The sequence below is a fragment of the Drosophila mauritiana genome, chromosome 2R, assembly GCF_004382145.1.
Source record: "Drosophila mauritiana strain mau12 chromosome 2R, ASM438214v1, whole genome shotgun sequence".
Classification (NCBI taxonomy): Eukaryota; Metazoa; Arthropoda; class Insecta; order Diptera; family Drosophilidae; genus Drosophila; species Drosophila mauritiana.
The window spans coordinates 16,472,170-16,496,657 of NC_046668.1; the positions used below are offsets into that span (position 1 = coordinate 16,472,170).

General features: G+C 45.8%; 5 protein-coding genes across 10 annotated transcripts; 3 read left to right on the forward strand and 2 right to left on the reverse strand.

Moving 5' to 3' along the window:
• Positions 1-1,900: 1,900 nt before the first annotated feature.
• Positions 1,901-9,805, reverse strand: LOC117135883 (maternal effect protein staufen). 2 transcript variants are annotated; one of them, XM_033296430.1, is made up of 6 exons: positions 9,576-9,805; positions 8,716-8,958; positions 4,742-6,858; positions 4,481-4,678; positions 4,023-4,414; positions 1,901-3,953 (listed from the first exon to the last, which is right to left on the reverse strand). In XM_033296430.1, exons 2-6 carry the CDS (start codon positions 8,907-8,909, stop codon positions 3,771-3,773), a joined length of 3,084 nt encoding a protein of 1,027 aa, XP_033152321.1. In that variant the 5' UTR covers positions 8,910-8,958; positions 9,576-9,805; the 3' UTR covers positions 1,901-3,770. The 2 variants fall into 2 exon arrangements, with proteins under 2 accessions (XP_033152321.1, XP_033152320.1); XM_033296429.1 differs by having other exon boundaries at positions 4,023-4,417.
• Positions 9,806-10,108: 303 nt separating this feature from the next.
• On the forward strand, positions 10,109-12,217 carry LOC117137537 (serine protease inhibitor 42Dd). Its single transcript, XM_033299032.1, has 2 exons — positions 10,109-11,324; positions 11,871-12,217. Exons 1-2 carry the CDS (start codon positions 10,467-10,469, stop codon positions 12,135-12,137), a joined length of 1,125 nt encoding a protein of 374 aa, XP_033154923.1. The 5' UTR covers positions 10,109-10,466; the 3' UTR covers positions 12,138-12,217.
• A 206-nt stretch (positions 12,218-12,423) lies between these two features.
• LOC117136366 lies at positions 12,424-14,223 on the forward strand. The gene is made up of 3 exons (XM_033297246.1): positions 12,424-12,768; positions 12,960-13,085; positions 13,163-14,223. The coding sequence occupies exons 1-3, from the start codon at positions 12,675-12,677 to the stop codon at positions 13,987-13,989; spliced, it is 1,047 nt and encodes a 348-aa protein (XP_033153137.1). The 5' UTR covers positions 12,424-12,674; the 3' UTR covers positions 13,990-14,223.
• Positions 14,224-14,462: 239 nt separating this feature from the next.
• On the reverse strand, positions 14,463-18,654 carry LOC117136365 (heat shock factor protein). 5 transcript variants are annotated; one of them, XM_033297243.1, is made up of 9 exons: positions 18,433-18,653; positions 17,917-18,141; positions 16,987-17,095; positions 15,768-16,915; positions 15,434-15,708; positions 15,256-15,361; positions 15,105-15,158; positions 14,939-15,014; positions 14,463-14,875 (listed from the first exon to the last, which is right to left on the reverse strand). In XM_033297243.1, exons 2-9 carry the CDS (start codon positions 18,124-18,126, stop codon positions 14,724-14,726), a joined length of 2,130 nt encoding a protein of 709 aa, XP_033153134.1. In that variant the 5' UTR covers positions 18,127-18,141; positions 18,433-18,653; the 3' UTR covers positions 14,463-14,723. The 5 variants fall into 5 exon arrangements, with proteins under 5 accessions (XP_033153134.1, XP_033153132.1, XP_033153131.1 ...); XM_033297241.1 differs by having other exon boundaries at positions 15,256-15,708; positions 18,438-18,654; XM_033297240.1 differs by having other exon boundaries at positions 15,256-15,708.
• A 1,294-nt stretch (positions 18,655-19,948) lies between these two features.
• Positions 19,949-24,018, forward strand: LOC117136277 (polycomb protein Pcl). Its single transcript, XM_033297109.1, has 4 exons — positions 19,949-21,433; positions 21,493-21,665; positions 21,721-22,792; positions 22,859-24,018. Exons 1-4 carry the CDS (start codon positions 19,949-19,951, stop codon positions 23,252-23,254), a joined length of 3,126 nt encoding a protein of 1,041 aa, XP_033153000.1. The 3' UTR covers positions 23,255-24,018.
• The last annotated feature ends 470 nt before the right edge of the window (positions 24,019-24,488 follow it).

The following is a 24,488-nucleotide window of genomic DNA, read 5'->3' on the forward strand; positions in this document are numbered from 1 at the left end:
TGAAATTTTCGATATTTTCGAAATGCAATCGGTGACCACCGAGCAGTGGATCAGTGAAACAGTGGATGGGTAATCATCATTAGTTGGCTTCAATCATTTGTTTGCCCCTTAAACAGTGGGCTTAGCATGCAAATCAGCCACACGGAGTGGAGGAGCCATTCCCACAGAAACCAGGCGGAGGCGAAGACTGATGGGCGTCGCTTCTAAACGCATGTCAAACACGGCATGACTCAAAATCTTTTCAAAAAATTATTCGAATAAATCAAAATTAACGCACGCACGCACACTCATGAGTTAATCGAATGCTGTGAACAGCCAAAGTTTCACTTTCGTTCGTTTCGTTTCGAGAAAAAAAGTTCCCGAATATCGCTTTCAATTTATATAAATGCATTAGGTGATGGTTTTAAGTTTTAAACTCTACAGGTGATGTAAGCAAAGGTCTGGATTGTTGGGAGGGGGGTTTTTAAGCATTTCTAAATCAAATTACTCGCATTGATTTGGTTAATTGCCCTGTGCGAGAAGCTCCATTTCCGTAGCCCCAAGAAAAATTCCAACGATTTCGGATTGCCCCGACCCAAAAGACCAAAATCAAAATAATCAAACGCCCATTACATCACATCAACATACCATATGCAGATGAACCTGAAGATGCCGGCAAACGGCGTCTGACAAACACATGTTAATTTGGACCCATCTCGGATGTACGGATACGGGTAACCGGGTATCTTGTTTCTACTTCAACGTCCCCATTTCTTTCCGCCGCTCGCTCATATTATTGATTTCTTTTGGCAAGCCAAATTTCATAATCACACGCTATTACTACTACTACTGCCCAGCTCAGCCGGATTATTATCAGCGCCATAAATTAATCAGAGGCGCGAGGGACAGAAAATTACATTTGATATGATATGGTGGCTCCCAGTTTCAGGGATCCCACAGACCCAGAGCCCCCAGAGAAATGCATATGCAAATGGAGGGGCAGAGTGGCGGGCGCGGAATCGCTTTGATTTTGCCGGAAAGCTGGATGCTGATGTGCAAGCAAGGCATTAATTTAATTTTATGTATTTATTATGCATTTGCCGGCCACAAGTTTGTTTTTTTGTAGTTTTCTTTTTGTTTTAAGCGCACGATTGCCACAAAAGCTAGCCAAATGCCAGCGGAGAAAGCGGAGGAGCTGCACCATGGCACATCCCATCGCGCACTTTACCAAATCGAGCTTTATAGGTTAGCACTATTTTAAGACCTATCAACTATAAGAAGATATTTAAAACCATAATAAATGTATCTACAAAGCTACATAGTTAAAGTTCCAAAGATTCATCTAAAAATCTGCAAAGGATTTAAAACTATAAGATACAAACCTGCATATTTCCGAGGTCTTAACTGGTATGATAGTCTCGAAAACTCTTGAAATCTTCTGAAGAAATGATTGGGGTTCAAGTCTGGACCATTTTGCATAAACATTTGTCATCGATTAGTCAGCCCGAGAGCTGTCGGCACATCATAATCTGATTCGAGCATTTAAGCCGTTTACAGTTTGTGAATTCGTATTGCGAAAGGGTTTTTTTGTTTTTTTCGGCAAATTAACAAACGTTTATGTATTTATAAGTTTATGGCCGCCTCTCACCCTTTTGCATTTTGATGGCGAATTTAAAAAATATAATTTTCCCTAATTTTTATGATATTTTATGTAACGCATCGGGGTTTTCGGGCAGTATTACATATTATACCACCTGTCACAAATATTTTCAACGTAGGGCAGGGCAGGAAAGGCGGGACTATAAATTAATTTATGGCCGAAATAAATCATAGTTTTTAATGGCGATGGGTTGTCGATTTACGGGCCTAACTCATTTCATATGCGATTATCCCAAATCAATCAAAAACACTCACTTCCAACTTTATTTCACTTTTTATTCGTATAATTACATTTTACATATTTTCATTTGGGGGGAGGTTTTCTTCACTTTTAATGACATAACATGATTATGTGTCACAATTACAGATAGACAAAACTTAGTGAATGTGTGTGGGCGTAGGCTTAAGACTAATAAATGTGTTCTCTCATCTTGACTCGTATGCCTTTATTTGGTGTTAATGAACAGATCTTCACGCATTGTTCCTACCTGCGAATACATCTCACATTAAGATTAATAATTTCAATCAATTTTGTGAAGATTTTGCAAAGCAGACACCGCTACACTCGCACATGAAAATTTATTGACTACGATTATGATCGTATATCGTATCGTATCGTATCGTATCGCTGGGTCTGCAAAATCTTCTAACAAAATGAACAATTTGTGTGGCGCAAACAATGTGCACGATATATATATCTGTGAGTCTAGTAATTTAATGGGAGTTACGCACAACTGCCCCCTATCTATACATTTAATACTGGGATTGACTTCATTTCAACGGTTACAGTTCGCTGGGGCTTAAGCTTAGGTTAGGATCGCAAATCGCGAAGCAATCATGCACATTGTGGCCAACGTGATGGCTTAGACAAAATACATTTTACATAACGCAACTTAACGCTTAATCAACTGGTGCTGTTCGGGATAAAAGTAATTAAAACTATTGTTCTCGAAATTTCAGTTGGTGTGTGCAATGTGTGGGGGGGTGTAGTAATGGGGTTACGACGATAACATAACTAATAAATAAGTCGGATTCAAAAACGAGCAAGACATGTGGGGACAAACCATGACAGATTAAACAACACGATTCATTATTCATAAGGATGTTCAGCTTTTAGCTTGTACACTCGCCAAAAGCTGAACATTTACAAAAATGGCTTATTAAACATTCATAAATATAATTATAACGATTATGTAAATTGTATTTTATGTTGTATGTTCGGCGTGAACGCCCACTTTCTTCCACTTCCTATCAATCTCCAAAATCCAGCAAAACATTGCAAATATTTGCTGAAAGTTTTGGCAAACCGACCGGTCATGGGGTATGGTTACGACTTTCCGACATCCGCCGATGCTTATGCTTAACACTTAAATATAGTATACGTATAATAGATTCATTATTCGACGAGTTTCATCAAGCATATGACCACAAACGGTTCATGGTTGTCGTGCTTTGAAAAATAAATCAAAAATTTGTCCAGTTTATCCGTAGACAGCCTGCCTGGTTTATTCGCGAATGCGGATATCCTTCAATTTTGTCCTGCACCGAGGTGCTCAGAAATTTTGTATTTATTTTTGAAAGCGATTGCCGCATGCAGCTAAGAGGTATCAATAGTCCTTTGTTCATCAATTCAATTCAAGTGGTTAATGAGCTTTAATCTTAAGTTTAGGTACTGCACATGTATTATGCATCTGTTCATTCATGATTTTGTTGGGTTTTCATTAAGTCTAGTTATTGTTCGATTCTCGATTTGGATTAACAATGTTGCGGCTCTGGTTAAGTGTTCGCCTCTGTTCAGTTTCGGTTACTATCAGTTCGATTCGTTATTCAATTCTCAACAAATAAATAAAATAATAACACCAGTTTGCACAACTTGCACACATAAATAAATAAATAGGTATTAACTAATAATTTGCTATTTCAAAACTGTTTTGCATTGCTTCTCTTACATTTCTCTTTTTTCTTCTTTTTTTTTGAATTTGCACACAGCTTGGTTTTTGGATTTTGTTTAAGGTTTGCTTTGTGGACGGGTATTTCAATTGTTTTTTCTTTGCTTTGCTTTTATCATGCTTATGTGCAACAACAAAAATTGCAGTTAATAAGGGTTTTGTGAAATTTTCAGCGCTTTATGCTTATTTCATGGCATTGTTGAGCCCCAGCTTGCTGAGGATTTTCAAGGCATTGCTTGCAGCATCATTCTGCGACTCCTCGGAGCTCTTGCCAACGCCATGGCAGATCTGCGGCGGATGTGTGGACAATGTCACGATGGTCAGGAACTCGTTGTGATTGCCTTTCGGATAGTCCGAGAAGTTGACCTGAATTGCAAAAAGTGACATAGAATGGTTAGTTCAAGTTGGGCTTGGCTTTTCCTTCGGTGCGCTTACCTCAAAGTCCAGCAGTTTACTAAGGTACAAGAGCTGCTCCTTCATGTGTACTCCAGCGCTTTGTGTGTTGCTCGTACTGTTGCTGCTACTCTCCGCGTTGCTGCTGGTGTTTCCGGTGTTGTTTTTACTCTCGGCATGGTTGTTACCTTCCGTGTTGGCTCCAAGATTACTGCTGTTGCTACTCACACCACTCGTATTGCTGCCGGTTGAGGTATTCAGTGCACTCTCACTAGCCGCCTCAGTGGCTTGCGAATCGCTGCTGTTGCTGCTGTCGCCAGAGTTTGCACTGTTGTTGCTATTCTCCTCAGCTGCAACTGCCACCTCCTTATTGGCCTCCTCCTCTTTGGATTCCAAGTTGGATTTGACAATTACAACTTGATCCCTCTTTTTTGCTGCTATAATGATGGAAAAGTATTTGATAAATATACTATTTTGAATTTAAAGTGGGTCGTGCTCACGTTTCTTGTTCTGGCGCAGTATTAAAATGCCTGGCATGGGACCCACTGGCGTTGCTACCATGGGCACTTCGCCTTCCGCGGTTGCCTCCACTGCGGGTGCTGTAACGGCGGACATTGTTGCCGAAGTGCTGCATTCCTCCGATGACTGTGTTTCGTTGGTTGGTGTGATCTGAACAGCTTCTAGCAATTCAAATAGAGCTGCAATAAGCAATTAAGTTTATTAAGTCTTTTCTAGCTTTCTATTAATAATAATTAATTTACCCTGAGCAGCATTTCGCTTAGCCAACTTCTTGCTGTTGCCTGTTCCACGGGCTGTGCTTCCGCTGGCGGAGACCTCCATAACGAACTCCCGTCGTCGAGCGGTTTCATTGCCGTTTTTGGCTATCAGCTCGAATATGGGTTCCTTTTCCTTACGCGTCTGCTGCAGTTGAATTAGCTTTGTGATAGGATTATCCGCATCGTCCATGTCTATCAGCTTGTCCTTTGGCGGATTGAGGCGTTTACGTCTCTCCGGCTTGCCCGTTTGCGTAGGACCATCGGTGCCCGACACAACCGAACCTTCTCGGGCAGCTGCCCCACTTTTGCCGGGCGTCTTCACCTTAATCCGCTTCAATGGCGTCTGCTTGGTTGGCGTAAGGGGCGGCAGCTTTTGCAACTCGACGAGCATCTTTTCTGCGGCACGCTTCTTGGACACTTTCTTGCCATTTCCTTCTCCTTCGGTGACAATAGATCCCACAATGCAGGCCGTTATAAAGTTCTTCATGTGCGCCGGTCCCTCCTCGCGCAACACCTTAAAATGAACGGTCATGTTACGCTTAATTCCGATCTCATGAACCTGCGAGATGGGCGACTTCTTGTCGCCCTCGTCCATCGAATCCTCGAGAGCCTCCTCAGAGGCAGATATGGCCTGTGTCTTGAGCACTTGCAGCGCTCTCGCCGCAGCGTCATGTTTCGCTTGCTGTAGTGTGCGTCCGATGCCAACAAACTTCTGCTTGCCCACAAACAGGGTGATTTTGCTAGGTGGCGTAGGAACAGATGGAAATGGGCCGTTCGGTCCATGATGTACATGAGCTCCGAGAGGCGGTGGCAGGCCAAAGCGTGATGGAAACTTCGGAGGAAACGGTCGCTGACCAGGTCCATGAAAGAAATGCGGATGCATCGGCTGCGATGGAATGGGCACGAATCCATTGCCAAGCCGCTGGCGCAGAGCGTAAGCAGGTGGTGGAGGTGGTTGCGGCATCCCTGGACCTGGCGCAGTTAGTAAATGACCGCCGGCAAACTCCGGCGGCACTATGGAATCCGTGGGAGGAATCTGAGTGGGATCCAGAAGGTAGAAGGTGCGCTGTCCCAACTTCATGGCCAGGGCATTCAATTCCACCGTCGGCGTAATGTGTGTGCGCATGGGACCGCCTTCCTCGCTGCGCCGAATCTTCGGCGGCGGATGCTTGTACATGGTTTCCTCGATAGCCTTACTAGCCGCCAAGTGCTGCGCTTTCTTAATCTTGAAACCATCCGCCGAGTACTCCTCATCGCCCAGCATCAGTGTCACCGTGAAGGTCTTGCAGTGGGCAGGTCCTCGTTCTCCAGTCAACCGATATTGATGCGTGATCTTGTTGTACCTGGCCAACTCATTGACCAGGCACATTGGGGTCTTGTCCTTGCCCCCGCGTCCTGAACTGCTCGTGTCCTCGTTGGACAGTGCTCCCGTAGCATCGATATGCTCCCTGCTGGCATCGTCGTCCGCTGAAGCTGGCTCCTGTCTAGTCTCCGGCTCCTGAGATGTATCCTCTTGGGTTACAGGCTCGCTAGCTTGGACTGTGCTGGTGTTGTTAGTGGTGGCATTAGTGGTGGTGACTGGCGGTTCCGGCACCGGGGTTACTTCCTGCACCACTGGTGGAACCACCACCTTCTGATTCCTATACGCATTCTGCAGTATGGCCTTGGGGGCATAGTTGCTGTTGTTGCTGCCGCTGTTGCTGTTTGCATTGCTGCCATAGTGGTTATATTTCGCGGGCTTCGCCTGGCTCATGTAATAGTGAGGCGGTGGAGCGGCATAGCTGCCCAGATGGGCGGCCATGTGGTGCGGCGGATGCGGAGGAAGCTGATTGTAGGCGAGAGCTGCCGGATTGCCCGCCAAGGGATTGAAGGCCTGTGGCGGCGGACCAGGAGGCTGATTACCAAGAAGTCCGTTGCTGCTATTCAAGTGCTGGTGCTGTTGGCGGATCTTCTGCATCTGGTTGCTGTTGCTGGTGATGTTGCTGCTGCTGTTGCTGTTGATGTTGCCGTGGTGATAGGCAGCCCCAGCCGCAGCGACGGCGGCGGCTTGGTTCGACGACGTCTGCTGCTGCTGCTGAGCGTGGATATGGTGATGATTCAGACTGCAAAACGGAGGATAGAGCAAGCAAATTGGTTAATCGATGGCCACAAGTAAAAGCTCCTGGGGCGGATGCGCTGGCTTCTGCGGTTATATCAGCAAACAATGCACGCCAAGAGGATTATAGAGGCCATCGAGACAAAAGTGTACATCGACTGGCGCACGGGAAAAACAAAAACACCAACGAGCGGAGGTCCTAGAAGCTTCTTCCCCCCACCCCTCTGCCGCATGTTGTTGTTCCTGCGGAATAGCAGACAACAGCGACCACGCCGAACAATGGACAAAATCCTAACAAAGCACAAAAGCCGCATTCTCTTACGCATCGTGTCATTTTTCGCCAACTGTCAGTTTCAATTGAGACGCACCTACTGCGACACCCTGCTCCTGCAACCGCTCCCTACCTTTCCTTTCCCGATGATCGAGGGTAGGACAGCACTCTAGCGCCCTTTACCTACAGCCTCGTACATTTCACAAGACGAGGAAATATTTTTGGCAATTTATAATCGCTAAATCAGTACGGAAACAAGCCTTCAAATTAACATTGATATGGGCAATTTGTGATTAGGATCAGTTGATATGCGATAAAAATGTCCTGCGTAAGGGAAAGGTAATTAATTGGATACTGTTAGTGTTTATGGGCACTCTTTTTTTGAAAAGAAGTCTGAGCAATGATAACTATTAACCTTATACTTCATTAAATATTGGCCATTCAGTCTTCAGTCTTTCACTTAAGTTGTTTTATTTTATGTGTCCCTAGAGCATTAAAACCTATCCATATATCAGCTAATACCATTCAGTAGTATTATTTTAACTTTATTCCCTTTTTACCTTTCACTTGCAAGTTATATGGTTAGGAGAATTTGATTTCATTTGCGAAAGCTCATCTCTTATCTTTATGAGCTCTTTAATTTATTGTCTTGCGAACTTATTAGAACCCGCTTCAGTTTCTCTAACTTCAATCTTCTTGCATATGTCACCTCTCACTTGGCACGGATGAAAGTCTATCATGATCGTTAAAAGATCGTACGCAAATGTACGTTAGAATCTGCGAACGCCGGTTATAAATTCATGTGCGACCCGATCCGACCGACAGGCAAAACGCAACTGAATGCGGAACTGGATGAGCAGTTTGCGGAGAGTTTGGCGAAACATATGATCGCAGACAATACGAGGAGCCTGAACTACTGGAGGCCGAGCCGAAGGATCCTCGCGAACGTCAAGGATAATTGCAGCGCAGTCGGCAGGGCAAACCCGTTATCATCGAGCGGAAGTCATGCTGAGCGCGAAAGAACAAAGAGCCACTGAAATTATAATTTATGAGTTGAGAAAATGGGATGATGAGTCTCACACCGATTGTCAGTGACAGGAATTAACATAATTGCCGCAACGCATAAAGCTCAGACAAGCTGGCGTTCCGAGTCGATGTGGAATCTCTCTAGGATCCAACCAAGCCAGGGAAATACATTTTCCTCACCTGAGATCCACACTGAGTCCATGAGATCCATCCAGTGGCTAGAAATATCACCTTTTCTCTATTGCCTTATTGCCTAAACAATTTTATCTGCGATCTCGATATTAATAACATACCTATCTAAAAGTTGAATCCTGTACGTAGATTTGGAAATTCTTCTAGACTTGGGAAACCTATTTAACCCTTTTTGTTTACATGGAGTTTCGATTGAATGAAGGGGATGATTACCATTTCTGAAGTCTAACTGAACCAAGAAGGCGTATCATCTTGTAGAACTCCAACCATAATTGGTAATGCTAAATTATAAGCGAACTCCAAATGGTATGCAGGATGAAGCATTATCTAGTTTAATTGTTATTCCTGATAACCTCGACGCCATAAATTGCTTACCGTGGGTGGAGATGGTCGCGATGTGGAGGCTGCTGGGGCGGCGGCGGCGGCTGCTGTTGCTGCTGCAGACTGGGGCCCAGGTGCTGCTCCATGCCGGGATGCAGATGCATGTGGGCATGGCTGTGGCTGTGGCTGTGATGGTGCGCTGCTCGGATGTGGGGCGCTGGCCGGGCGGCATGAACGTTGTGCTGCATTTTCTGGAGCTGTAACCTTTAGGACTCCCGTATGAACCAGCGACCGCAGCTGCAAGGAGGAAAAGGAACATGGTTGAGACGGACACAAACAATGTTTTCCCTGGCCGCACAAAGGGCCCTGGAGGTGTTTCTTTGTGCGGCGATTGTGCGTAAACAAGTTGCAACTGCATGCGGGGCATATAAATGCGAAATGCAAATGGACATGGTGCACACGCATCTACCTATATACACACATACATATACATATATGTGTGTGCATACACATATCTATATAAATATATAGAAATGCAACTGAAGCGACGACATCGGCCTAAATCAAATTGTGACAGGCGGCGGGTAGAAGGGTTCAAATCGACTGATTCGCTGCCGATGCCAAGCAACCACTCCTTGTTGCACTTTTCTGGTTCTTACGGCCCTCCGGTTGCCTTATGCCTCTGTGTGTTCTTGGTGAAATCGGATAAAATGCAGCTGCAGTGCGCAATTCAGGTTTCGTGCATTCCGTGCAGGGGTTCAAGGACCCAGACCCAAACCAAGACCAAGACCCAGACCCAGATCCACATCCATGGATTCTGTTTCCTTCCCTTCCACTCCGTTCCGTAACCCCATTCCGATTCCCAGTCCGCATTCGAAACGAGAGTGGCATAACGATCTGCAGTCACAACTCACCTTCTTGCGCTCCCAAAACGATTTTCGTACGCAATGGTCACGGGAAAATCACAACAACTGAATGCAAATACTCCGTTCGATCGATGGGCACATGCACATCCATTCATGCGGGGTGGCCTCGATCGTGTGCGCAACTTAAAAAACACTTTAGAACTACTTTAACACTTAAATTAAATTGATAAACCTATTTTGCACTGTGGCTGCGGATGAAACTCGAAAAATAATGGCTTTTAGGAGAGCGGGAAGCGGGGTGGTTGCGTGCGGCGGTGTTGGAAAGCGCGCGCGCAGAAGCGCCAGGGCTGCATAATAGTAGATAGTAGTATATTATGCCTAAACCGATAACTTTCAAAGGGCATAAATATAAATTCGAAATTATTTAAACCTGTAATGCAGAAATATTTATTTAATAAGCTTATTGATTGAATTTTTTATCAAATTAACAAACACCAGCATGCGTTTTTCTGTTCAAGTGTATTTCAGTTTTTCTGGACAGAAACGCAGTATTTTTAGGCGCCAATGCTTAAGGTCACACTGCAAAATAATATTAAAAATAAAAACATATTTTTAACAATTTTAGCATGAGGAAAACAAAAACTAAACAGCCATGGCTATTTAAAGAACGCCTGATTACTTTATGTTTTTGGGATGAACCCGGGGATGTCCCCAAGGTTGCTAGATCAGGAAAATGATGACGCCACCACTTCGCTTCGATTGTTTTGATAATATTTTGGCTGTGACTCATTCGCCGGCTGGCCGATGGCTGTTTTCACTTTTGTTGTGGCCCCGAACGGCATTTAAGGCATTCCGGTGTAGACAGCAGACCAGAGAGCAAGCACACGCAGTTCCGCGATTACGCAGCACACCCACAATTACTCAGTTCAGTCCGTCAATATGTTCGACTTCAATTTGGAATTTGCGCGTGGAGGTGCCCGTTTCACCAGCGAACTTTTCCAGCTTTTGAGCGCTGGCGGGCTCAAGGAGAACGTCGTCTTCTCGCCCTTCTCCATCCAAACTTGCATTGCCCTGGCCTTTGCCGGATCGCAGGGTGAAACCGCCGACGAAATCGCCAAGGCACTGCACTTCGTCTCCAACTTTCCGCCGGAGGTGGCCCAGACGTTCCAGTTTGTGCTGGAGAAGTACCGCAACAGCAACCTGCTGCGCGTGGCCAACAAGCTGTACGTGCAGGAGGGCAAGCAGCTGAAGCCCGCCTACCAGTCGGCCATCAAGGAGCAGTATCTTTCGGAGGCGGAGTCCATTAACTTTGCGCTCAGCGATGCCGCCGCCCAGGCCATCAATGCCTGGGTGAATGCCAAGACCCAGGGCAAGATTACGGAGCTGGTCAGCGCGGACTCGTTGTCGGACAACACCAGGCTGGTCCTGCTCAATGCCCTCCACTTCAAGGGCAGCTGGGCGCACAAGTTCAGCGAGGAGCGCACCGAGGAGGATATCTTCTGGGTGGGCGAGGAGGAGCAGGTTAAGATCAACTACATGAACCAGAAGGCCAAGTTCAACTATGGCTACTTCGAGGATCTGGGCTGCACTGCCCTGGAGATGCCCTACCAGGACTCTGACCTCTCCATGTTCGTGCTGCTGCCGCAGGAGCGGACAGGCATTTACGCCCTAGCCGAGAAGCTCAAGACTGTGAACCTGGTGGATTTGGCCGACAAGTTGACCGTGGAAGAGGTCCATGTCAAGTTCCCCAAGTTTAAGGTGGATTACTCCCTGGAATTGGCCGAGAAACTAAAGCAGGTGAGAAAACAACTTCATTATTTATTTGGGGAAAGCGTTGTAACTTGCGCCCACCCAATTTATGCCACAATTAAGCTCCATTTGGGGTCAGCTTTTGTGTTCCTTGACCTCCTTTTGATAATAAGTCAAGTTGCGTGTTGAAGTAAGGAGCTAATAATAGCGGTAACTCAATAAATTTCTCCATAAAATCCAGAATTCAATTTTATGGACACGTTGCAGTGCTGCAAACCGCCCACAAAAATATTTATTGCCCACTTATCTCTAAAATTCCGCCGATTGATGTATGTATTATTTTTAGTAGCTTATCGACGGTAGGGTAGAAATGTCTTAGATAACCAAAATGGGCTGTCGTCGTATTGCGGTGGCAGCCAGTGGCTCATACTCAAGATCATGTATCAGCCGCACGGTCCTAAAACAAATGATGGAATTTTAGCTGCAGTCGGATGTGACACACCTTACCAAGCTACATATCTTATCGATCATAAACCCTCAAACGGATATGACCTCATTAGTTATTTACTTATGTATTTACCTTCTCACTTTCAGCTGGGCATCACGAAAATGTTTACGGACGAAGCTGAGTTTGGCAATCTGCTGGAATCCCCCGAGGGCGTCTTTGTGTCCAAGGTGCTGCACAAGGCCACCATTGAGGTGAACGAGGAGGGCACGGAGGCGGCGGCTGCCACCGGCATGATCATGATGACTCGCATGATGACCTTCCCGCTGCAGTTCCAGGCGGACCGGCCCTTCCTCTACGTCATCTGGAACAAGAAGAACATACTCTTCGCCGGCGCCTTCGTTAAGGCTGCCTAAAAGGTCATTTCTCACTCCTTTTGTATTGTTTGTATTGTTGTTGAAAAGTATTTTTAAATAAATAAGCGCTCCATGACTAAGTTACTTTTGTTTTTCGTATTTTCAATTGAAAATAAACAAATTTGAACCAAACACCTGTTTCAATCGAAAAATCTGAGACTGTTGCTTTATGATCAACATTTCTGTTTTAATAAACGTTTTTCATGTCTGCACGATATTTGAAATGCGCGCAACTCTTTCAGCCTTGCCACCAAGTTCGCAGTCTGTTATCGATTCGATATCGAAACGAAGTCGCGAAATTGCCTAAAACTGGCCGAACGCCAAGACCAGCAGAATTGAGTCTGCGCAGAGCGCGTAAAACCAAAACGAAGAGAACGCAGGAGAGTCGAACGGTAAATCGGTCGCAGCAACATAAACTTTTAGAATCGCCAGCGAGAGCCGTCTTAAAAGTGTGAATACAAACAGAAGGAAAAGCGGCCGCCTATGGCAACCTGACCAGCAAAACAATCGAAAGCAATTGGCCAAAGTTAGGACGAAATGAGCCGAAAGAACGGAAACCAGGACACCTTTCCCAAGTCGGAGAAGATGCAGCGCTACTACGCGGAGCGCGAGACCACAGGACCCGAGTTCGGTGAGTTTTCCTCGGTTCGCAATCGGTACACAATGGATTCTGAATGGAATCTGAGTAACCGGGGCTCGCAGAATCAACCCCCAAAGCCAAAGGATGTGTCTTCTGCGCTTAGGGGTTGCTGTTTCTGCGGCGAAGAAACGTAGAAACCGAAACAGATTTTAACGATTTTTCCCACAAATCCTTTCTGCCAGACGATCGCCTGATAAAGCTGGTGCGCGCCAATCCGGCCATCTATGATGTCAGCCATCCGCACTATCGCCGTAATCCGGTGCGGGTGGACATATGGGATCGCATTGCCAACGAACTGGGCGCCTCCTGTGAGTACATTGCATTATATCCACTGCGTAGATTCTGTCGATAAAACCACCCCAATTTTCCTACGCCCAATTCACAGCCCGATTCCTGCAGACCAAGTGGAAGAACATACGGTACAACTATCTGCAGGAGGTCAAGGCGATTGAGACGGGTCAGGCGAATCCGAACGTACGCAAGCGGCGCTTCACCGAGGATCTGTCCTTTCTGCAGAACACGGCGCAAACCTACAATGTGAAGAAATCCCAGAGCTACGTGGCCCAACAGAATGGAATGGGAAGTGACAACGACAGCAATAGCTTTTTGTATCCCGATCCGGAGCACCTGAAGATCGACGCCTCCGAGGGCTACGACATCATCGATCTGGACAACAGCGACGATGGCTCCAATAGCGACGACAACGAGATTGTGCCCGAGCTGCAGATGGTCATGGAGGAGTCCAAGCCGCAACTATCCCTGCCGACGACACTGAACGGCACCAGCAGCAGCAATCACAGCCACGAACATGACAACGCCAGCTCGCCGGCCTCCTCGCCCCTGCTAACGCCCATGGTGGTAATGGGCAATGGCTACGGCCAGGAGGTGCATCTGCAACAGCAGCAGGAACAGGAGCAAAAGCCGTTCAAGAATAGCTCGCTGTCGAACGGAGAAGTGACCATTGAGCCCATTTTTAAGCCTGCGGCTATCAGACGCGCGTTACCCAGCGATTTTCTGACCAATCCCTTCAAGCGCAAGGCATCCCAAGCGCCGCTTCAGACCCAAGCGTCGTCGTCCTTCAACGATCCCATCGAGCTCTACTGCCTATCGCTGGTGGACACACTGCGCAGCATGCGGAGATCGGAACGAGAGCGGGTCAAGTTCGAGTTCGCCAGCATTCTGAAGGACGCCAAGTACAAGGACGAAAGCTAAGGCGTCATCGTCATCATTCTATACGTACAATTCTTGATTAGTAACCTTAGTGGTAGACAACGCACTCGAACACTCCCACACTCCCACTTCATTTATGTATTAACATGCAAACAACTTGCAACTCTACGTTTCGCGTCCTAGGCTAAGTTCTAGGTTAATTTGAGGCGATGTGTCCATAGTTCATATCTCTTCAGTTGTATCAACATTGAGTCGAATAAAAGTATGCACAAGGTAGCTGCAAACGGAGTTTCATTGTTCCAAAGAAAAAGTACACATTTGATTTCATTTGCAGCTCAACGCGGCATTAAACAATTTATTTGTATATAATAATAAAAGTAGTGTGTAAAACGTATTAACTAAAGCGTGCGGTCTTAAATCGTCTACGATGCGAGCAGCTTTCATTGCACTCGATCGGTTAGTGCAAACTAAAAATCTTCTACCTGCTGAGCTGAGGCTCGCAAAATCCCGCGATATAAAATAAATCTAAATCTTTATTGATTCTTCGAGTCTTTCTACAACAAGAACTGGTTAGTCTATATATCATATATATAGTGCATAAGGCATATACAGATCATTCATATGATTATAGTGGTTACTACTGTGATTATCGGTATGAATCAACTAAAAGGTTAGACAGAGTAGGTGATGAAAATTAACGTGTCAAGATTTGCACTTAACACTAAAAACAATTTGTTCGCCAGTTAAACGGCTGAGCTGCTGCTACTTAATATAAGTTACAACTCGTGACGTGGCGTATTTAAAACCGAATTTTGCGTCTGCAGCTGGCGCCTGCTGGCCTCCTGGTCATTGTTGCCGTCGTCCGTGTCCAAAATGTCGGACAGATCATACATGGGCTGATAGGAAATCAGTTCGGAGCCACTGGGTGCTGCTTGAATCATTAAAGCGGTTAGTCTCAAGCCAAGGAATTAATACTGATTTCGGAACAAACCTTTCTTTTCACTGCTAATGCTGTCATTGGGAAACGATAGGCCATAGTTGTCCATCAGATCAGAGTCGTTAAACAGCTGTAAAGTATACAAATAAACCACATTGTGTTAGTTAGTTCAGCAGGGGAATTTTCAGACGAAGGCCAGATCTGGACGTTTTGTGCTGACCTTTAAAAGCAGCTCGTCCTCGGGCAACTGAAAATTGGGCGTCCTGCTGAGCGCCTAATCATGTAAATAGAACATAAGTTTAATCAGCATCGAGTCGGACAAACGGACAGCTAATAGAATAGAAGAAAGTCTACTAAGTGTTGACACTTACACCCATGAGCATGTTTTGATCAATGGCCACCCCATCGCCACGTAGCAGATCCTTCAGTGTTTCCAACTCATCTTGCATGTTTTCCAAGTGCCCCTGGAGTTCGTCACTGCAACAGTAAGAATTAGCCGCTTGATTATGGCTTATCCGACTTGGATTTGAATTCTTCTTGTCTACTAACACTGAGGCCATCCTGAGGAGTTGACTGCTGTTGGGATCTCGGTTGTTTCCGTTCTCAGCGCCACTGTATTTGGCCACAGCCATGCCCTCTTCCTCAGAAGCTTGCGCCTTGGCCGCTGCTTTCGATGTCGAGGCCTGATTGGCATCCAGAAGCGTACTGTTGGTGGGCACATCGAAGTTGCTGGCAAACTTGCCGCTGCTTACTGTCGATTGCCCAAATTTTTGCTGCTGGTCCAGTTTGGCTGCCTCTTCCACGCCGTCGGGAAGCAGAGCGTCCTAAAGAGTTAAGAGAAAAGAGTTAGCAACCACCATAAGATGGTTCAAATGCATCTTACTTCAAAAATATCTGTCGGCATATCCTCACTGATGAAGTTAACATTGTACAGATCGGAGCTCGCGGGTGTCATTAGATCCATCAGTCCGGAACTGTTCTCCGGCTCAGACTTTATAATCATTGGCTGGACCATCACATCAGGTTGCGTACTATGCTGGCTGCTTGTCCGTTGCGCCTTGGGCGACGAACTATCTACGAGAATATCTCCAGCATCAAGTATAACATCTCCTGCCTGTCGTCGTAGCTTGTTGTGCTCCTTAAGCTGCTGACGTTTCTGCTCCTGCTCCCTCACCATGGGCGTGGTAAGCACATTCTGCTCCTCGTAATAAGGCGGACTGTTTGGCACCTCCTGGACATGAGAATCGGGCGCCTCAGTGACTGTGTAGACATCATGTTGCGCCGGCGATTGACTCACACTTTGGGCCAAAGGAGAAGCGGCTCCGCCTACTAGAAGACTACCGCCAGCGGTTCCATTTCCCTGGAGCAGCAAGTCCTCCACACTCTGATTCGAATAATCAACGTTGTGCGAGCTAATGCTTATGTTAGATCGCGGACGCTCAACGGCAGGCGGAGAGACACTCTCTTGGTCGTAATGTGAGGCTGCGTTGTAGCCAGCCGGTGATGGATTCATCACCTCATCAAGAAGCTCCTCCCTAAGCTCGTGGATAACAGGGCCGCCGCCACTCTCGCTCTCGGTCTCACTAGTGGTGCGTGCACGATCAATTTCCGGCGTATTGTTGATCATCAGCTGCACGTGGCGTTTCACGCCAGACATGTTGCGCGACGGTTGCACGATGGTAATTAGGAACTGGATCAGTTTGTTGACTATCTGTTGTTGCTTAGCGTGCTTTTGGCGCAGGCTGGCTATCTCGCGCCACAGCACTTCGTTCTCCTGTTTCATGGCGGAGAAGCGCGAATCCAGATTGTCCTGACGACCCCGCATGACCTTCACATCGGTGAGAATCTTCGACATGGCCTCCGGCTTCAGCGCACTCTTGTCGTCACCATTTTTGTTGTTCGATATCTTCCTTTTGATTTGGTCCAGTAGAAAAGGCGAATTGCGCTTGAAAAATGGGTGTGAAAACTCAATCTCGTCGCGATCAAAACGTAGTCCGCCATTGTCGATAGAGGTGATCTTGTGGAATCCATCTGCAAAGCACAAATTAAAGGTGATTTTAGTTTTCAGTTGATGTTTCAAAGCACACGCTTCATTTACTTACACATATTCAATTGCCTTATGAAGCTGGCCATGTTGTTGTGCTTGTAGTTCAGTGGCAATAGTTCCTTGGCGAATTGCGCTTGATTTTGTATAACAAAACTTTGGCCATCCTGCAAAAATAAAACGAAAAACGGAAGCGATATGAGAGTCATGCTGATATGTGGTTGCCACAAACCTATTAGCGGTTGGCCGCAAACTAAAACCGATAAGCAACGAAAATAATTAGCTAATTGTAATTATATCTATAGATGCAAAACTATAGTTACGAGCCAAAGCTGAAACTAGTGTTTTTGTGTATCTTCTTCTAAAGTTTATATAATATATAAAATGTACTTTTTGAACAACATTAAAAACTTCAAGTAGTTATCAAGAAATTCGTATTTTATAACATTTGTCAACTATTTCATTTTAAGATTCAAGTTTTTCTCAGATATTTATGTGTGAAACACGCTAAAAATATTGGATTTGAAAATTAGATTATGTTACTATCATACGCACATATTAATGAGCGTATGTTTTTGACAAAAAATTGTTGGCGAACCGTACGCTTATCAGTAAACTCTTCGTTAAGAGTGTGTGGTAACCTAAGTGGGAAGCAATTACTCTTATCTTAAATGAAAAGCCAACTGAATGACCAAGGGAAATTATTCGATTGTCAGTTGGAGATGGAAAATTTTCCACAGTTCACGCACGTACGCATGCAAATGGCAACATCGACAACAACAACAATAACAAGATGAGTGTGTGGGGAAGGCAACTTGCATACGTGCGATGCGGCATGGGCAACAACAAAACAAAGAGCGAAACGCGAGAAAGAGAGCTTGAGACACCTGCATGGGCAAGTCATTGTTGTTGCCATGCTGATTAGCGGTAAGTGGTGGGAGGGGAGTCCCTGGAAAGGTAAATAAACAATATGGCGGCGTAGGCTTACCTTGGTCCAGCAAATCAAGCGATTGGTATCGGCATCGTCCACCAGGCGCCACAATTTGGCCAAAAAGGCCGGCACCCCGCTTCCGATGGCCGTGGCGTCTCCGTAAGAGTGCATTCTCCTGGAAGGCAGCTGCTCCTCCTCGTCGTCCTCCTCTTCCTCCGATTCGTGCTTGAACTGCACGGCTTTAGCAGATGAACGCGACCTGGACATAAAGTGACCAGCAGCCTGGAAAGGAGTAGTCAATGAATTCACTGCACACCAACACACACACTTTTTCCAGTTCACAGTTCACTTTTCCACGGTATGTGTGTGTGTAAGTGTGTTTGTATGGGTGCGGGAATCAGTGTGCGTGTCCAGGTACACCATACATATGTAAAATGTACATATGGGTACAATTTGTGAAAGTTGCAGCTCTGATCGAATCGAATGTTTTTGGTTGCAGCCAAGTGCGTCATTCGAGCCACCAACTTGCACAAATGGAGCTCCAGTTCTTCTTCTCCTGCTCAACCTACTTACCTTACCACTTTTCAGCTCACAAGCCTTTCGCGGAGTGAAAAACTCGCGTTTTACTCGTTTAGTTTAGTTATTACACTTCACTTTCTTGGCGTACCGCTTTTGTTTTAACAGTTCTTCGGTTTTTATGTGCTTTTTCGCGTTTTATTAACAAGTGAAAATTTAATGAAACCTCCGTCAAGTAAATTTACTTCTGTTCGCAGCGTGACCAAATTGGTAAAAACCCAACGAACTAAAGTTCGCTGCTATTTATACCATTGCTGGCTGTCTGCTTGGTCCTCTGTTTTTATCTAGTATTTTCTGGCGCGCAGCTTCGTATTCGTATATTGACCCCAATTACCTGGATGATCATTACACTAAAAACTTATTAAATAATTCTGTGATTTGTTTTTAAAGCTAGTATTGATATGTGTGTACCCATAGTTTTAATTGATACGCAACTGTCGACATTAATACAGCAGTAGAAACAATAAGGATTCTAGTATTTAGTATTTTCTATTTGATAACTTGACTTTAATTATGAGTTAAAATTAAAACTAGTTGGTTTGATTTTAGGTGAAGTAGTACATAAAAGGACATAATAATAAGGCGAACTTACTAAACAAATTAACATTTATTTTGAAATTTCGACAAGATTTACCTTGACAATTAAAAAGTTTTCCCTTAATGTTAGTTTTATTTTGTTTGTTTAATTTGTGTTTATTATTGTCACTTTACATTTAAACTCTAAATTTTGTATGATATTAACATTTTTGAATCTTTAGAAGATATTTAAATGACTTTTCTAGTATTTTCCAGGACGAGACCGCTGAGTCTTTGCCGATACAGTGGTAATAATTCAGTAAATTTATGGTATTTTATACGTTTCAATATATTTAAAAATATAAAAATGTAAAATTGTGGTGAACAATGCCCAATGTTTCTTTATTTATTTTAATCAAGTTAATTTTATTCGCATAACATAAGTTGTGGTAGATTTAAATATGAAAACGTAACCAAAAGAATAATTGTTGGATGCGGTCACACTGGTGGGCATATGTTGAAAAATGGCTGACACAAATTAATTTTCAAGTGATTTGTTTTGTGCATTTTCGCTGGTGTTAAAGATGAACTTGGGACAACGACGTTCAAAGCCGATAGCCGGATCAATTAGAGCAACATGCTAATTTAATGCACGAATCGAAACACACTTAAAGGTGCGTAAATCGGCACCCGAAACTAGAAGTGCCAGTGGTGCGTGTGGAAAAGTACGAATGAGGAAGACACAGAGAATACAAAAGGGCCCGCTCTCCAGTCCGTATGTGTAGCAAAAGTGTGCATGTATGTGTCGGCGGGCAACAACAAATTCGACGAAAAAGGCGCCAGATTAATGAGCTCGTGTTAATCAGCGGGAAACGATCGCAAAATCAATGAAAAAACGGGCCGCGAAAAGCCGGCAAATCGAACTGAGGATCCCAATTTTTCAGAAAAGACTGCGCACAGGAAGAATCAACCCATCTAGCACGCACACACAGCCGCAATGATGAACAACCATTTTCACTTGCAACACGATCATCCGCCGCAGAACGTGGCACATCCGTTCATGCAACAGCCGAGTACCGCCGGCCCATCAGCTCCTACGGCCACCTACGGCTATTTAGCACAGCCAGCTGGCCAGCAGCCGCAGTGGATGACCACCACCTACCAGATCCTGCCGCCCAGCGTAGGACCTGCCACGGTGGCCAAGCGATACTATGCCACCACTGGGCCGCAGACCACGCATCCCACACATCCCAGCACCATCCAGATCACGAACAGTTTTGCTCAGCAATCAACGCCACCGAAGCAACAGGCGGCAACAAGCTGCAGCCCATTCAAAGCCAACAACATACGAATCATCTCGACGGCCCCAAGTGTATACAGTCTGAACAAGTCGCCGCAGGAAGCGCACTCCACATATGCACCCGTTCAGTCCTACTACTTGCCCAGTGGCGGTAACCAAACTTCGGGCCAAATCAACCTGCTGGCGGCCGGCGGAACTGGCAAGCAACTGCAGCCGCCGCCGCTGGTGCCTGTTACCAATTCCTCCTCACCGCCCTCCACCGTCGTGTTAGACCGCATAAATATTTGCATCAATAACCACTATACGGAGACGCCCACTTCGCTAAGTTCGTCGCTTACCACGGCCCAACAACCTTCGCCTATCATACCGGCCATCCAGCATAAGGCCATCCTGCCCCTCATCGACAGCAGCACGGCGGATAGCAGCAGCTGCAGCAGCAGCTCTGTATCCAGCAGCAGTTATAGTGGCACCGCGACCACCTCAGCAGCAGTGGTGATTATTGACGAGCCCGATTCTACGACCACAACGCCACAGACACCGCCAACTACGCCGGAGGCCATGAGTTCACCCGGTAAAAGTTCGCCCTCGCCTCCGCTACTAGCCACGCAGTCGCTGCTCAAAGGCGTCAACTCAATGAAGCCAAGCTTCAAGACCGTCGAAGCAGCACCGCCAACGCCGCCCACACCTCCATCACCACCACCGCCGCAGGCACCACCAGTTGCCGCTCCCTCGCCAGCGGTCACGTATGCGCTTCAGGAGGATGTCTTCATCAAATGCAACGATGGCAGGTTTTACCTGGGCACCATTATTGACCAGACAAGCGATCAATATCTTATACGCTTTGATGACCAGTCGGAGCAATGGTGTGAACCGGATAAACTGCGCAAGCTGGGAGGCGGTAGCTCGGTTACCGCTGGCGGAGGCGGTGCCTCTACCACGGAATCCTCGAATACCTCCCCCAGTGGACCCATGTGCGTGGCCTGCAAGCGATCGGATATCGAAGACGTGGTCGAAATTTGCGAGCGCTGCGGACGTGGCTATCATCGTGGTTGCACCGTTGAAATTGTTACCGGCAGCGGAATTTGGAGTTGCAAACGCTGCGCTAAACCCATGAAAATGCAACAGCCTGTCAGCCATAAGATCACAAAACCAGCGGGAATTTGCCGACAGTTGCCCTACCATGTAAGTATTCTACGAAATCAAGCCAGCGGATTAGATTCTTAATCCGGTTTTACCCACAGGCGGATAAGCTCAGCTGGGATGAGAAGCATCGGGTCAACGAAGAGCAGATCTACTGCTACTGCGGAAAACCGGGAAAATTCGATCACAACATGCTGCAGTGCTGCAAATGTCGGAACTGGTTCCACACCCAATGCATGCAGAACTTCAAGAAGAAGCTGCTGCGCGGCGATATGTACGTGATCAATTGCTTAACTGTAATCAAAACTGATATCGATCTCGTTTTCTAGATTCTTTGTGTTCTGCTGCACGGTCTGCAACAATGGCATGGAATTCGTTCGTCGTATGCAAATCGAATGGGTGGACGTGCTCCACATTGCACTATACAATCTGCGAAAGCATCAGCACCAAAAGTACCATCACCTGCTAAATGACATTTGGCCCTTCATACTCGAGCAGCGCCACCAGCTGCCTATCTGCGAGAAGTGGCGTACACTGCCCGAAACGGCACTGATGGAGCGTCTCAAGCAAACCCTTAAGGATTACTCCGACAGATTTGTCTGTGGCAGGGAGTTTAAAAGGGCTCCGGCCTTCTATGCACTGCGACACAGTGGCCCGCCACATATTCCCAAGGTATTCCTTGAGCCCCACGAGGAGCTGTCCGATGAGCTGCTCGAAAACAGATTTAAACTAATGCTCATGCCCGAAGAGCCTGACGGAGGTGCCAGCGAACTTCCGAAAAGAGCTCCCAAAGATGTGTATGAGTTTAACACAGATGAAGATGACCCAGTCGAGACCAGCGAGGACGAAATACCCATCAAACAGATCATTGAGAAGGCCAAAAAGCAGGCCGCTCAGAAGCCCGATAAGCATGAGTTGCCACTGAAGCCGGACCTCGCCGACGACAATGCCAACGATGGCGATTCCGGCAAACTACCAGCTCCCATTCCACCGCTGCTGGACGCAAACAGCAGTCGGAAGCGCAAGGCTTTCCGATTGTCCAAACGCTATGACAACAGCCGCAATCACTGTGATCTATCATCCGACGAGAACTCAAGCAGCAGTCGGGGAACCAGTTCGTTGGACCTCATCATACCACCGCCAGTCAACTTTCTGGGACGCAACAATCCCTTCCTTATGGCGACTCCCAAAAAGGCGTCGCAGGGACGAAGTATCGGTGTGGGAGCTGGAGTCGGAGTAAATGGCATCATCAACAGCATTTTCAAGCTTAAGGGCACCTCCAAGGAGCAGCCGCGCATGGTGCGCACCATTAAGCGAAGACTGAGTGCCAAAGACATTACGATAGGACCCAATCAGGAAGTGCGCAGACGACGCACTCGCCGCCTGACCACGGCCATTGAGGTAAGAGTTTAACTAACTACAATGTAACTACAAAGTTTGAGATGTTTTTTCGTTTCCACTTAATAGGTCATCAGCACCACCACCATCAATCCCATACCCAGCCACTACCTTCCTATCTATGCCAAAGATCTGCAGCCACCCGCGCCGCCAATGGGAAAGCCAACACACGGGCGCCTGTTGCGCCAGCGGCCACAGAAGCAGTCACCCAGCCAAAGCCGCCGGAACTCCACCAGCTCGACGACAACCAGCAGCAGCAGCAACGGCATTGGAGCCCCAGGACATTCCATGCTGGACTTGAAGCAGTCGGTGAACAAGTACTTTGGTGGCGCCATGAATCGCATAGATGCTGGTGAGCCCTTCGCCATTCGGGCCAAGCGGCGCGTGGGAAATGGACAAGTCCAGTACCTGGTGGAGTGGGGCGGAGATACTGCGACAACGGCGATTGGATTGCTTGGAAATTGAACCCTTTGGCATACCGATTCATTATGAATTTTATATTCTTCATTTCCATTATCATTTCTTTTCGTTATTATGTATTAATGAACGCTGCCAACTACGGGCCTCTTTATTTGTTAATTTTTAAAAGTTTATTACCAACCCACTGCCAAAATAGCAAAAAAATGTTCAAAATATTGGTTCAGCAGTAAAGCGATAAAATGTTAAAATGTAAAAAAAAAAACGAAAAAATGCAAAAAGCAACTGAATACAGGTTATAATTGTGCAATGGCAGTTAAGTGTTGCAGCAAAACATAAATAAATTTCCACAAAATTGGTAAAAGTATTACAAGATTAATCTGGAAGCCTATCTAACATTCGCTGCTGAATGAAAACGTATTAAATAATGTCTATTGAAATGAGAACAATTCAGTTAAGTTCAGTACTGTACTTTAGCGATACGCCCATGTATGTTTTTGAAAAATGTACATTAAAATGGGAAAACTCACAAATCATGTCATGCATACAAAAAAAACAAATGATATACATACATACACACAAATTTAATAAATTGTAGGACTAGTTCAATAATTTTCACCCATAGTCTAGGCAAAACTACACAATAATGAATTAAGCCAGTACGATTTATGTTTAACTATTAAATGCTACGAAAAATCAAAATTGAGTTGAAAGCAAACCAATTCTCAAGCCAAGTAAATGCTGGCCAAACCAGATCGAAATATGTTTAATGAAGTATATAATGCCCAAATAAATGTTTCCGAAATGTCAAATCTTTTGAGATTTTACTTAGGGAACGCCAGTAGGCGCCCAAAGTGACACTTCGCTTTGAAGTTTGTCAGACACCGACGCCTCACCGCTTCATTAGGTACTCGATCGCCAGATAGGGCACATGCACAAGGCGTTTAAAACGGGAAAAAGAAAAAAAAAATATTCTCGGCCATCCTTGAATGTCGTTTATTTCGTAAAAAATAAAACACAAAAAAAAAACTTAAAAAATACGCCAAGCTCTGTAGTGCCGATTTCCAGCGAGAACGAAAAGAAGTACTCAAGAACTTCTCGGAGTGTCGACTTGCAGCCTCATCGCTTTATTCTCTGATTTAGGTGAGTTCGCAGAGTGGGGAATTCCAAAGATGGGATTGTGTTTTTGGTGCATACGCTAATATTCAAGAGGTGCAGTGCCTAAGAATCATTTTCTAAAATCTACGCTCCTTTTTAAAGCCTTGAACTACACGACAAATAT

What these genes read in the sequence shown, in the direction of transcription:
- LOC117136277 (XM_033297109.1), top strand. Translation starts at nt 19,949, where the DNA reads ATGATGAACAACCATTTTCACTTGCAACACGATCATCCGCCGCAGAAC. An exon ending in GCCGACAGTTGCCCTACCAT is followed by an intron (nt 21,434 to 21,492) that starts GTAAGTATTCTA and finishes TTTTACCCACAG; the next exon opens with GCGGATAAGCTCAGCTGGGA. An exon ending in AAGCTGCTGCGCGGCGATAT is followed by an intron (nt 21,666 to 21,720) that starts GTACGTGATCAA and finishes CTCGTTTTCTAG; the next exon opens with ATTCTTTGTGTTCTGCTGCA.
- LOC117137537 (XM_033299032.1), top strand. Translation starts at nt 10,467, where the DNA reads ATGTTCGACTTCAATTTGGAATTTGCGCGTGGAGGTGCCCGTTTCACC. An exon ending in TGGCCGAGAAACTAAAGCAG is followed by an intron (nt 11,325 to 11,870) that starts GTGAGAAAACAA and finishes TCTCACTTTCAG; the next exon opens with CTGGGCATCACGAAAATGTT.
- LOC117135883 (XM_033296429.1), bottom strand. Translation starts at nt 8,909, where the DNA reads ATGCAGCACAACGTTCATGCCGCCCGGCCAGCGCCCCACATCCGAGCA. An exon ending in ACTGCGCCAGAACAAGAAAC is followed by an intron (nt 4,418 to 4,480) that starts GTGAGCACGACC and finishes CCATCATTATAG; the next exon opens with CAGCAAAAAAGAGGGATCAA. An exon ending in GTAAACTGCTGGACTTTGAG is followed by an intron (nt 3,954 to 4,022) that starts GTAAGCGCACCG and finishes TTTGCAATTCAG; the next exon opens with GTCAACTTCTCGGACTATCC.
- LOC117136366 (XM_033297246.1), top strand. Translation starts at nt 12,675, where the DNA reads ATGAGCCGAAAGAACGGAAACCAGGACACCTTTCCCAAGTCGGAGAAG. An exon ending in GACCACAGGACCCGAGTTCG is followed by an intron (nt 12,769 to 12,959) that starts GTGAGTTTTCCT and finishes CCTTTCTGCCAG; the next exon opens with ACGATCGCCTGATAAAGCTG. An exon ending in CAACGAACTGGGCGCCTCCT is followed by an intron (nt 13,086 to 13,162) that starts GTGAGTACATTG and finishes CCCAATTCACAG; the next exon opens with CCCGATTCCTGCAGACCAAG.
- LOC117136365 (XM_033297241.1), bottom strand. Translation starts at nt 18,126, where the DNA reads ATGTCCAGGTCGCGTTCATCTGCTAAAGCCGTGCAGTTCAAGCACGAA. An exon ending in GCTTGATTTGCTGGACCAAG is followed by an intron (nt 17,096 to 17,916) that starts GTAAGCCTACGC and finishes TTATTTTTGCAG; the next exon opens with GATGGCCAAAGTTTTGTTAT. An exon ending in TGCCGACAGATATTTTTGAA is followed by an intron (nt 15,709 to 15,767) that starts GTAAGATGCATT and finishes TTAACTCTTTAG; the next exon opens with GACGCTCTGCTTCCCGACGG.